This window comes from Lissotriton helveticus, chromosome 6, assembly GCF_964261635.1.
Source record: "Lissotriton helveticus chromosome 6, aLisHel1.1, whole genome shotgun sequence".
Lineage (NCBI taxonomy): Eukaryota > Metazoa > Chordata > Amphibia > Caudata > Salamandridae > Lissotriton > Lissotriton helveticus.
Window position 1 is genome coordinate 117,702,375 of NC_136067.1, and position 13,499 is coordinate 117,715,873.

At 44.5% G+C, this 13,499-nt stretch overlaps 1 protein-coding gene across 1 annotated transcript in view; it reads left to right on the forward strand.

The window, feature by feature from the left end:
- Positions 1-13,499, forward strand: part of LOC144762319 (epoxide hydrolase 1-like) — a 279,008-nt gene that overhangs the window by 224,201 nt on the left and 41,308 nt on the right. The window contains exons 4-5 of the mRNA XM_078647473.1: positions 5,052-5,279; positions 10,338-10,467. Of these exons, the coding sequence (XP_078503599.1) occupies positions 5,052-5,279; positions 10,338-10,467 (358 nt within the window). The remainder of the gene's footprint in view (positions 1-5,051; positions 5,280-10,337; positions 10,468-13,499) is intronic.

Here is a 13,499-nt window from a genome sequence, read left to right on the forward strand (position 1 = left end):
ATCGCTATTTTTATAGCGATTCCTGCATGCATAGGTTTTTGCGAGTCCTTAATTGCGATTCCTTAATAATTGCAATTAAAGGCTCACAAAATCCTAGCTTGATGCATGTGCCTGACTGTCTCCACCATTGTCTTTCAACCTTTCTCACTTCCAGTTTGGCAGCTGAAGGTCTTTAGTAAACCATGGAGCAGTCTTTTTATGTTTGTTAATCTTACACAGTCCAGCCAGGGCATGCTGATCACTACTTTCTCTGCCCAGCCCGCAAAAATAGCATAATTAGAAACTGGACAGTTCATAATTGGAGAGGTGGCAAGAACATTACTAGGAGCCTTGGAGTCAATTTTGTGCCAAGGCCTCCCCAAACAGAAGGAATGGACCCTGTCCAATCTGAAGGGACCTATTAAGGGCACTGCAAACTGGTACTGAGTCAAATGGTGATTCGTCCAGACCTGCAGAAGAATCTGGCTGGAGTTCATAGAATCAGGCAAAGCTCTTAGTATCTCAGTGTGTGGTCTCCAGTATGAGTGACAGCCTTTAAGTGCTTTGATAACCCGCAAGCTGCAACGTATGATAGAGGGTCATTGGTATGAAGCTCACAAACTTCATCTAGGAGAACATTTTAATCTCCTAGTTCAATTACTGCCTTTTGGGCGCAAAAAAATAATTTACGGCATCCAAAAACCCTGCTAGAAAATTACCTGGGAGAGAAGGAGGGCAATAAACCAACACTATACACACAGACTGCAACTGGTTGAGAGCTAAGGACATCATAAGTGTTTCAGTATTGGCAATACTTCCTAATATTTGACTGGGTAAACCTGAAGCATTACATAGAGACTCGATTCTTTTTTGATCTTGTTATCATTTTACAAATCCGGCTCTTCATTCACGCTCTGCTCATTAGCACATAATCTTTATTACATGCTATTTTCAAAGTATTTATACATTTTCTAAAATGTTGATCCTGCTTAGATCAAATCCATTAATTTACGTATTTTTTTAAATGTCCTTTTAAATTTCCCTCCTTGTAATGCCATTTATGTGCACAGTACATGCCTGCAACCAGCGAATGCTTACTAGTTTGCCGTACTCAAGAGTTCCCCTTTGACTCCTTAGAAATTAGTCAAAAGAGTCTCTGGTGCTGCAGCACCATTAGCAGTGTGTTGCTGGGGCTACAAAGGGACAGTTCCAGCCTTACCCGCTCCGGCGGTATGGAAACGTTCAGCGGTGCAGCGAGCGCTCTCTCCGCGAGTCCTGACCCTGTTCGACAAATTCGGGCTCGACGCAGTTCATGCGATGGCACCCGGCAGGTGCAGGTTCTCTCCTTCGAGCAGCGGTGTTGGTTCATTCCAGGGATCACAGCTGGTTGAGCTTGGCAAACACAAAGTAAGTCACTCTTCGCTTCTAAGTAGGTGAGGGGTGGAATCGATCCTTCAGCTCCCGACTGGAGCCCCAGTGAGTGTTTGATGTCCCTGGCGGCGTCCTTGTGAACCTCTGGGAATAAGTTGGGTGCAGGTCTCAGTGTGCAGGCTTGACTTGCCGTTCAAAGCGCAATCCTTCAGTCCGGACAATGTCCCAGACTCATGATCACAGTAGTACTGCCATCCCTCTTGGCATACAGGGTAGACACGGTACACACAGTCTCACACAGACTTTTCTGGTGCGATTGCCCTCACCATGGCAGCCCCTCCTGGCATAAAGGGGTCGCCGATAAAAAGGCAGACACAAATCTCAATGCTTCTGGCCCAATTACTTCAACATTGGCCCCCTTTGGTATACAGGGTCACCTCCGCAATGCGGTGCAGGCTAAGCACTTCATGCTCAGATCATAGCGATCCTTCCCTGCCATATGGGGCTCACAGAACCATTCCTGAACAGGGCAATGACCTGATAGGTGCAAAGCCATTTTCCTCTCACCTTATGCAGGGAGTCCTCAGGTATGGAGCCCCACTAGATCTCGCTCCCTCCAACACTCTCCTCTTCTCTCACAGGGCATACTGGTCTTGGCAAGCAGGTGGGCGCTGAAGCGCCTTGCTCCAGGGAAGGTGATCTTGGTTTTCCCGGGTGATGTTCCCTCACCCAAAAGGGAGATCAGCAGACTTTTGCCCTCTATTCCTGATGTCAGGCAGAAGTCTTGCAGAGCTTCACCTTTTCACATAGCCTGTCTGGCTGCTTGGCAGATGACAAATTTTAGAGTCCCAACTTTCCATTCCTAGTTCATTTCTAGACACCAAATGTGAATTAGGGTCTGAGTCTTTGAAGTGTTATGTTGGGTGTTCTGCTTCTTTGAAGTGTACTCCTTTCCTTTTGTTCTTTCCTCATGAAAGGCTTTCTGTCACAGCAGGCACGACTCTGAAGTTGATTCACCCACATCAACAGGTTAATCCCAGGCTCCCAGCCCTAATCTTTATGATTCCCTTATCAGCCCCATCTCCTCCCTGAGATGTGCCTAGACCCCTTTCTAGTGATCTATCTCTGCATCAAAGAGCACCCTGTTGAAATGTAAAGGGAGAGTCTGTTCCTCCAGTGTGTGTCCCACCCAGCACACAGAAATGTAACAATACACACATTTGTCTGGGAGGATTCCTCTACGCCTCATGTCTTCACCAGGCAGGCCTGGGCTTCCTAACATGAAACCCAGGATCCTCCATGTAATGTACCATTGCAAGCACATTTACGCTCCATATGTATTCATAGTACATGTATTGTCCGTTTGTTATCTCCATGCATTGTGCCATTACAGACGCACACACACACACATTCAGTTTGCGCGCACTCTGTAGCTATTCTTTATTGAACCAGAGTGTGCTATTTACAAGCACACACTGCCAGCACACACTCACCATGTAAGTGCTGCACAACACTTCACACATATTGTATTGTACTTCACTCAAGCACACATACAGCCAGCACATGCTTTCATTGCGCACACACTGCACAGCACTACATCTTTCATGTCATGTATTCCTCACAGGCACACATACATTTAGCACATGCACTAATCTTACATGTACTACACTGTACTGATCTATCCCAGAACTGTATCCTTCCCAGGCACATGTAAATCCAGCACAGAGTCACTACTCCTGAGCTGTGCAGCACTTCACGTTTACCTGATGTAGGCCAAGGGCGAGTCCAGCACACAGCAGGGGAACATTTAAAAAAGTGGATGAGCCTCTAGGCCTCACTCCAGTGACACAGGGTACAAATAACCTGTTTACTACTACTGATTACTACACAGTATGCTGCCACAACTGGGCTTGTGCTGCTTAACTCTCGGTGAAGGCGGTAGCCTTCCATCACTATGAGGGTATTGCTTTAGTTGCCCCTCCCGGTCCAACAAGACTGTAATCCTAAAACAGGCCTATGTCATGGCGCACACACATGATCTGTGTTTGTTAAAGACAACAAATCAAATCGGCATCAAGGATCTAGACAGCACCGTTGGGCAGTGGTCCACATCGCTTACCATGCAGAGACCTTTTCTGTCCCAACTGAAATAGATTTGGATCTGAAACCTAAGTTTCAATGGATAAATGCAAGGATTGCTGCTGACTCTGAAAATTGAAATTAAGACCCTCATTTACTTAAACTTTGCACTGGGTTAGTGTTGCTTGTGTAACACAAACAGGCTGCAAAGTGTTGTGTTGCTATTTACTTTTCATTGCAAATCAGGATTTGTGTTGGAAAGTGATCAAAGCAGCACTATGCACTACTCTACTTTACTTTGCATCAAGGGGACTTTCCATGAGTGGTACATGGGTTTTGTTGCAACTCCCTATCTACAAATAATTTTAGGCAAGTATTTGCCCCAGAACCTTACGCCTTCTCAAGGCAGGCGTTTTTTAATTTCTGCCTATTTTTCAAACATATCGATGGAAACCCGGATGCAGAGGAGCAGGGAGGCCGAATAAGTCAGATAAGAATAAACATCGCCCATCCAGCCACCCTTCGAGTTCTGTACCGAAGTGGAAGCAAAAAAGAACAAGTCGTTTCTTTCCTGTGATCCTAATTTTAAAAAAGGAATCAAAGAAAGCTTCAAAAGTGAATAAACCACTTAGCAAATATCGGTGGCTCCTCTGTACGGTTATAATGAGCAATACAACCATAACAAGAAGGTTTCGCTCCATTTGATCTGACTCACTACTGTATAAGAGTGATCTTGCCAACTACAAAGTCTCCAATTTTAAGATCTTTGTTATTAATTCAGTCAAAACACGTCCTGAAGAAGGTGGAATTATCCCTGTAACCACCGAAACGCCGCGTCGACCTTTGTTTTTTGACTTTTTAATGATTTTGTACATTGTGTGACTCTTTTGCCTTTGATGTTATTTTGAAAATTACATAAATAATGGTTTTATGGTTTTTAAATGTTTTTATAATTTAGAATGTAACCCTGGTAAGGGAGGTACCTAATAAATTGCACTCTTTTTATATATTAAGTTTTTTAGTTTCTTCCTGTACTAGTTTACCAAACAGATACTGCATAGTAACCTCAGTAGCCATATAGCACCTAATCCCACAACACACTGCCCACACAACTCATTGGTCTAGTGAAATTGACCAAGTAACACACAGGGTTGCTCCATTTTCTTTGTATCTGCTCCCCTCCCTGTGACTGAATCAGGGGAACCTTCCAACCTACTTTTCTGTATTTTTCAAACATTGCATGTGTTCAGCACACTACAAAGTGGGAAAAGCATTAACGTTTCCATTATGAGAGGCTCCCCTTTCAGTACAACATCTTTGCTTGACCGAGCTCACACACCCTTGCCCTATTTTGAAGGATATAGGTGTTGGTGCATGGCAGCCTACGGTGCACCAGCATTGTGGGAGAGAAAATACCTGCTAAGACATATCACTGTTTTTCACTCTCCTCTGACGGAACACAATGCAGTGCTGCAAGGCAGCTTTGGTGACATTACTTGTGAATAGCCTTGTGTACTGGGTGGGTGAAGTCGAGAAAGCAATTGAGATGACTGTCAAAGACCTCTGTGAATGCCATACCCATGCATCTGATACATCCGCCACCAATGGTCTTTGTTTTCCAGGGATCGAGGTGCATTACATCCATGTGAAGCCCATGCACGTTCCTGTCGGCCGAAAGGCCAAGCCGCTGATGATGATCCATGGTTGGCCAGGCTCCGTCTATGAGTTCTACAGGATCATTCCTCTGCTGACCGAGCCGGCCGCTCATGGTTTGAACGACGACCTGGTGTTTGAAGTCATCTGTCCATCGATTCCTGGGTATGGCTTCTCGGAGGCACCTCATAAACAGGGTAAGCTGCGCATGAGACAACAGAAATGGGTTTGGAGGACAGCGAGGATGAGGAATAAGGGGAGGGAAATTGATATCTTGGTTGTTCCATGATCCTTTCACAGGTACGGGTATGTTTGGTGAGGACAGACATACAATCAAGTCTATTTCAAGGACATGTTGGCACCTTGATCAGTCTTCCTTCTTATACATTTATGGATGTTACATTTAACAATCCCTTATCAGACTATAAGGTACACTGGGAATCAATTCTCAGTGCAAACCAGTGATTGAGTTGCAGTGAACTGTTCACACGTTGTTTAGTTTCCCCTCTCAATTGGTGGCTGACTTTTTCTCATAGTTTTCTCCAGTCTCCCACCCAACCAGTAGCAAAACCAGTCTGTATACGTGTGATTCACTTCCCCTTTCTTGAGTCCATAAGCCATACAACATAATCTACTCTTTTAAACCGTAGTCTACTCATTTTTGAGCCTTTGCCAAAATGTAACAATCATTGGAAACAACAATTGTTTTGGATTTCGTAAAGTGAAAAGACTATACCAAGATTTACTGACACATCTTGTAATCTCCCATGAGAACACCTCCGGTTATATGTGTTGTTACTCCCTAGGTTTTAATTACAGCCTCGGAGCACTATTTTCTTAAAGGCTTTAAGAATGGACACTCACTTAGTCCTAAACTAGGTTGGCAGTGGTTGCTTTACCCACTAGCATAGCTCACATTTATTTTATATGAGACCTTCTATAAAGTTCCCTTCATCAGCTCCACACAGAGTACAACCTAATCCAAAAATAATATAATAATTATTTTATCACATTTCAAAGCTACTAATTGTATATATGGACATAGCTATTTTAATGTACTTGTGGTACTGTCTTGCTTGCAAAGCATTGTGTGGATTTACCATATCTTCTGCAGGGTGCAGTACCATAGGTGACCTAAAGAGGTCCCTTGGGACTTTTTTTGGTCACGTATGGTACTTCACCCTGCAACATGGCTCAGTAAAAAACAAGTAATCCAACTTTGCAGGGTGCAGTACTATATGTGGCCAAAAGATGTTCCATTGGACCCCTGTTGGCCACATATGGTACTGCACCCTGCAACATGGCCTAGGTAAAAAACATTGGCATTTATAATGCCAAATACTCCAACTCCAACAAATGCGAGTTCGATTGCATTTCCAGTGTAATAGGTCTTGCATTTGTTAAAGTTAGAGCTGTTGGTGTTGAAAATGACAATGTTTTTTACTTTTGCTTTTTTATACCATTGGCAATAGTGGTATGCAAATATAATAACTCCACTGCAAATAAAAAAACAAAAGTAAAAAACATTATTTTCAACGCCAACAGCTCTAACTTTAACAAATGCGAGACCTATTGCATTGCAAATGTTTTTTTTTCTCTATTTCCATATGCTTATGCTTTCCTTCTTTCTCTACTTTCATTTTTCTAATTTATTCCGTTGTTCCTTCCTTTTCTTCTTTCCACCCTTCATTCCTTCTTTTCTGCCTTTTTCTTCCTTTACATTCATTTCCTTATTTCCTGTGTGCTTTTGTAGTCTTTCCTGCAAGCTTCTTTTTCATTCCTTTCATTATTTGCATTTTACTTTCTTTGCATTCTGCTGTCTCACTTCATTTACCCCATCTTATTTTTTTCGTAGCCATTTTTATATTTTTTCTTTCCCTCTGTCACAGTTCCCCTTCTAACCTGCGTTGACCTGCAAGCCCAAAAAAAAAGTTAATAAGGGTTCTAAAACTACTGAATCTGCTTCTGTAGCACCCCCGCTTAAGCTGCTATAGCGGGTGGTTAATTTACGCCCTTGGTGCAGCCTATTGGCTTTGCCAGTGCTTGTTCTTATTGTGTCCTCACTCGTCAACAAAGCCCGTTGACACATGAGCATGGTTTAATTTCAGGCATCTGAGGTGGGAGTATTCATCCGCTGGCATGTCTGCAGAAAGAAGTGCCCACATTAAAGTGACTTTATTACTTTTTACCAAACTGCTATTAATTTCCACGATACGCGTCTTATTACTAATTCTTATGTGTATTTCAAAATCAATGCAGGGTCGAGCTCTTCATTCACCGCATCACTATTCGTTATTTATCACTGTATTAATCTCCAAATTATATTATTCTTTCAAACATATTACACCTGCCTTTATTGCACTCGATTGCAAAAGGATGTGAGCCAGCCTCTTATCAAATTACTCATTTTATTCCGTCTTGATGTCATCAAGCAATCAAGAGATGAAATGTGGCCTCTATTTACGGAAGCAGGAGAAATGCTGCCCCTGCTTTAGAGCAGTGCTTAATTTGTAAAATGAATGCGTGCCATGGCTCTCGATGGGAGGCCACTGCAGCTTGCACCACCCGTCGCCACTGCCAGCTGCCAATGGCAGTGCCAACACAACTAGTAACCATCACACTTCTACAAGTGAGACAATCCATGCCATTCTAGGGCCCCAAAGCTATGGGAATGGCTTGGGAGGCAGATATAAATCATTGTGAATGTAAATTGAACTAATACACAGCTGTCGTTGTGCTGAGAGTGACTGGAGCATGTCCAGGCTTACAATGCTCTCACTGTTGCAGCCTAACAAAAGGCTCCGTTTTAGAACACTCCATCACAGGGAAAAGTAAGTCACTCATAAAAGATGATGCAACACGCTCTATATCCATGGAATGTATGTTCGAACGCGCCCCTGCGGTACAGTGTGCATGGTTCAAACACTGAGGCAGATGAAGGTAAGTTTGATCCAGCATATTTCGTCTAATCGCGATTGGCATTTTGGTGAGAAGAAAAGCAAAACTTACAGCGAAGATTTTAAATCTGTGAAGTAGTTAGAAAACTTTGAGGGGAAGCTATATGAAGAGGAAATTATTTCAAAGAGAAATATGGTTGCTGCGCAGGAGGGGCCTGCACACATGGGGTGATCTGTATCATGAGGGGCGGTTCAAAGATCAAAAGGAGCTATTGGTCGGGGAGAGAGTTACATAAGGTTCAAACATGAAATGATACCCTGTGTTTCCTGCAGGAGCCCGCCCCGTTGGGGGTCCTGCGCACCACATTAAAGATGTCTGCCCCCTCACACGCTGTGTCTCGCATATACCGGGCGGCGCTGTTGGAAAGACCGCACGTGCCACCACGTGCCCAGAGGCGCGTGGGGACGGGACCTGGAACCCCCCATAACAGACGGGCAGTGGAAATTCTGCTGCGCGCAGACTGCAGAAATGACAGCTAGCAGCAGGCTGCGCATTATACACAAGTTTTTGCACAGAGCTTACTGTACACCTACATTGCTACGTAAATACAAGCTACAAGAAGATGAGCGATGCATGCGATGCCATCAGGAGGGGGCTGATTTCTTACATCTGGCCTGGAACTGCGCCCAGGACCAAGGTTACAGGCGGGAGGTGCTAGGGACGCACTGTCTCAGATGATTGCAATGCCCCTCCCACTCTCCCCTCTACTTGCGCTGATGGGGAACAGAGCGGACATCCCTAAGGCACACAGGAAGTTCACCGCTGTGGGCCTGCTTCTGGCCAAGCGGAAGGCGCAGGGCCTGCAGGTGGGGCAGAGGGAGGGCTCCCACATTTAAAGATTGGCTACATTATTTTATATATGGTAAAGACCACTAACAGCCTATGCAGAACTGTTGCCGGCTTCGTCATGTCCCAGGGATATCTGGGAACCGCTGATGTCATTCTCCGGGAACACAGTGAAGATGACCCGGGAACTCCACCACTGGTTACCCAGGAGGACGCCTACGGAGTATAGCACAGTAAATTGTAGTATAGACTGTCTACAATGTGAGCATTGTGTGTAGCTGGCCTAAGTGTGGATCGATGGGGCACTGGACATTTCTAACAGAGAACTACCTGCGCGCCCCGAACGGGCTGAGCGCTGGCAGGTGGGAGTGGGTTGCTTCATGGAAATGTGTAGACATATATACGTCAAGCTGGTGCTCATATGGGGATGTCCATGCATGTCGTTTCTTACTGATGTTTTTATGTGCCATGCAAAGACTGAATTATGCAGATTCTGTGGTTTATTGTGATGTTTGATAAAACATGATAAATAAAGTTTAAAAAGAGAAATATGGTGGATAGAATGTTTGCAAGCAATTTACCCAAAAGGTTTACAAAATACCATCAGATTCATCTTTTCTGTAGTTTGCTGAATTGGTTAAACAGTTTTTATAAGTTCCAAAAACTGTAGAAAAGATATTTAGGGTAAAAATGAAAGAAACTCATGAAGACACATTGTATAAGTAAAACCAGCGGCTGGTAGACAGAGGTATCTTCTGCTTACAGGAGACACAAGGTAAGACTCACCATGGAGGCCTCGGGTTGAAAGCAACTTTAAAGGGCAGGGCATATGCAGTAGATGATATACCTAAGAAGAGTTATAAAATGCAAATATTCATTTAGAGGATTTCTTAATGTCTTATTCTTGGGTTTCAGAAAAGTAAATCATTACCCATGAACCCATGAAGATAGGACGCCTGTCCCGAAACATGCTGGGTTGGAAGATATAAAAATTGAAATACATGGTCTTGTTATTATAAAAGTTTGCACCATATAAAAAATGGAGAAACAAATATCAAGGGAAGACAGATATTTATCATATGATTGTTAACATCGAAAATAGATAACATTTGAATAATGCTGAAATGACACGTGTCCTTTTTAACGCGAAACGGTTCATCGACTGTGTAGTGGGGTTTTTATTATTTGCTGTGATAAGGAAATGAAAAGGTGGAGCGATGAATTTTGGTTGAATGTCACTTGAAACTATAGAAGCAACACTGATCTCATTTTAGTTAGAAGGCACAAGTGCGTTTCTGGGTCCTACAGTGGTAGTTCACTAGGGGTTACGCTGTAAACCCCAGCTATTTCAGTACAGCCGATGTTGGATGTATGTTACACCTGTGGAAATCTATGCGCTTCCACAATGGTCTCTAATTCGGGAAAAGTGAGTACCTTCATGGTTGCTTGAACGTAGTCCAACCAAGATGCTGATGTTGGGGATATCACCATTCTCTTTTCACCTTATGCAGGATTTGATGCTTTTGCTGCTGCCAGGATATGTTACAAGCTGATGAAGAGATTGGGGTTCCAGAAGTTCTACCTGCAGGGAGGAGACTGGGGCCACCGGATCAGCACCATCCTCTCCCAGATGAAACCCGAGTGAGTGTTGAGCACCGTGAATGATCGCGGAGGAAACAAGTTCATTCACAGAGATTTTAACTGTGGGACACCTGCCTTGTTCTTTTCCATTTACTTCCTGTAAATTTATGCAGAATCTTTACCACATGACTCTACCAAGGAGAATACGTTTTACTCCTGAGATTTCTGTAGAAACCTAATAAATTCTGCTACTCTTAGTTCACAACAGCGAAATGAACTAGATATATATGCCAGATTAAACTGGGCTGGAGCATTGATTCCTGATGACACAGAGTGATCTATTTTCATGATCTCAGTCCTGTATCCTCTATTCTGGGCCTTTTTCCTGTGCCTTCTTGTATATTGTGTATTTCTATTTGGTCTTTGTGAGGATGAGAATGCCCCTGTGTTTAGCACTTCCCTGAGCTCCTGACTGCATGATCTAAATTGTTGCCTGGCATCACACTAATTTAGCATGTGCAGCGGTGTAGGCCTTTCCCTGGTAATGCAATGTCCAGATCTGTTAGGAGGAGCACATCAAGTGTTTCCTTAAAGCACATACAAAACTACTGTCCATGCCTGGGTGCACCGCATGCCGCGGTGGTTGCAGCATACTGTGTTTAGTGAATCTGTATTACGACCAGACCTTGTTCTCTCTTTGTCAAAGGGAGTTGAGCTTACTGACTCATCTCCTGTATAGTTTTAAACCCAAAAACGGGAGCTGAAATTCCATGTACGTGCAGTGAGTGTGCAGCACACGTGTGGTAGAAGAATTCTGTATATTATAAGAGTTTGAGCACTTGGACCAGTGGGATCCATTTTGAATGGCCCTGGTTTAGCATGGGACCAGATGGAGGATGGACATAGGTTCCCCGGAGACTGGACATGTATTCGATGCATCCCTGTGCTTAGAGGGTGGAGACAGGGCTATACATTGAAATTCAGTGAGGACCTTGTTAATAAAGGGCAAATGATTCGTTTTGCCTGAGCACTGCCATTAGTAGACAGCAGTGGTGAAGGACTGCAGTATCTGTTGTTCAAGATAAGGGAGTGTGTAGAAAGGGCCTGCCCTTTTGACTGTCCTTAAGTACTACTTCAGCAAGCCTGGTGCGGAGAGCACACACTCCATCGTGCGATTGCTTTGGATACTCCTGCTTGGAGCGAACAAAGTTGCTACTACTTTCCACAAAGGCTGTGTCTGAGGAACAGATTAAAAAGGACATTTGAAAGCAGGTATTAAACCGTAGACATTGGACCCATGACCCCTGTTTGGAAGATGTTTATAAAAGTGGAATACAACCCCCACACTCTGTTCCAGTTGCATCTTCTTCATGACCAAGGAAAGATGTGGTCTGCAGAGTACCTAAAGGACTACTCTATGAGGAAGGGTGGTGGGTGCATGATAGCCAGTCTCCGAGAGGTGAGGCGACCTCTCCTGAAGTCTACACTTTCTGCTGGAGAAGCCGAGGAGCTGTCTAGTGCCTAGAAACCTGTCAGTCTGCTGAGAGAGGGAATGCCTAGACCTGCAGAAGGACAGACAGTACAGGAGGAGCCCAGCGAAGCCAGGAGCGACCTGTGCCAAGGGTGGGTTACCGCTCTCTCAGAGAGGTGCACAAGCGAAATGCACCAAAACTTTGCAAGTCTGAACACCACTTGGCGCCGCCCTGTATCTGAGAACTAGTGCCGGCGCTGCTGACACTGGAGAAGAGGAGCCTCACTGCTGCTGAAGCTGAGCTACATCAGTCTTGGAGTCTGCCACCGCTGAAAACACATCAGCGCTGACGAATTCACCTGACTGAAGGTCGCAACTGCTATGCCTGGGTACCAATCTCTACTCAGCCTGGAGGACTTGACCTGCAGAATATATTGTGCCACTGCCCAGTACCTGCCAGGCTGGCACCATCCAGCAATTCCTGTTCAATAGGGAGGTCGCCGCAGAGGTCCCCTCAGTGAAGAACTGCAGCTGTGAAGAGCGGGAATGCGGGTTGCACCTTCCACACCACTAGATCTGCAACATCCATGGAACTAGTAAATCAGGGTTAAGCCCGCATACAGAAAAGAGACTAAAATGTGCTGAAGAATCTGGTGCCAGAACTTAAAACTTTCTGCCCAACTGAACGCCAGTGATGTAACAAAACGTATTTATTTATTTTATTTGAAAAGTTTTATATAGCACTGGCTAGACCCGGAGGTATCAGAGCGCTTTACATGAGGTTGGACATTGTTTCAGAACATTGTTACATAGTTACGTCAGTTTCTGTAGCGTTGACAGGGCCCACCTGCAAAGTTGATGGGGGGGTTCCCCCACGCTCCAGAACCAGTCAGGAGCTCTCAGGCCAGGGGCCCGCCGCCCATGCACAGTGTGGAGGGGGCTCCGTGGGGGTCAGGCTCCCCCCGCATAGCAAGGGCTATTGTTATACCACTGGTGAACGTCTGTTGCGCTGAGTTGCAAATCTAAACAGTAGTGATCTGCAGCTGTGCTTAATTAATGCTGATACCAGCACCATCCGGTGGAACAGTAGACATTAGAGATCTCCTCGAACATGGAGAGGTAATCAAGAGAGGATGTAGCACTTTTCTAAAGATCGTAACTAAGATGACAACCCAGTAATTGCGATTCTTCTTGAATGGTGTAGTATTTTGCTTTGCTATTAGATGAAAGTACTTAAATTTTTTTTTAAAGGTAAAGCACTATTGAGATTTGAGCCTTTGTCCCCTATACTGCTTGCATGCGGAACCTTTGAACGCGGGCCCTCGCTTCCCTGAAAGTCAAGTGCAGAAAGGGTCGTACGTAGCCCAGTTTGCAGAGGCATACGATGGACTATAAGACATCAGTGATAAAGGACCTCAACCACCCTAGTAGGTGCCCAGCAGCTTGTCTCTGTTTTACGGCTCAACCGCAATGGGTCAGGCAGTCTTCATCTGGCTGGTTTCCATGAAACTTTCATCCGAGGACCTTTCCCTACATGTGACATCTGTTCTTTACTCCTTCCCCAAACGTTTGTATTGTTTTGCTGTTCAACTGATGGCTCTTCCGTATCCACTATTATTGT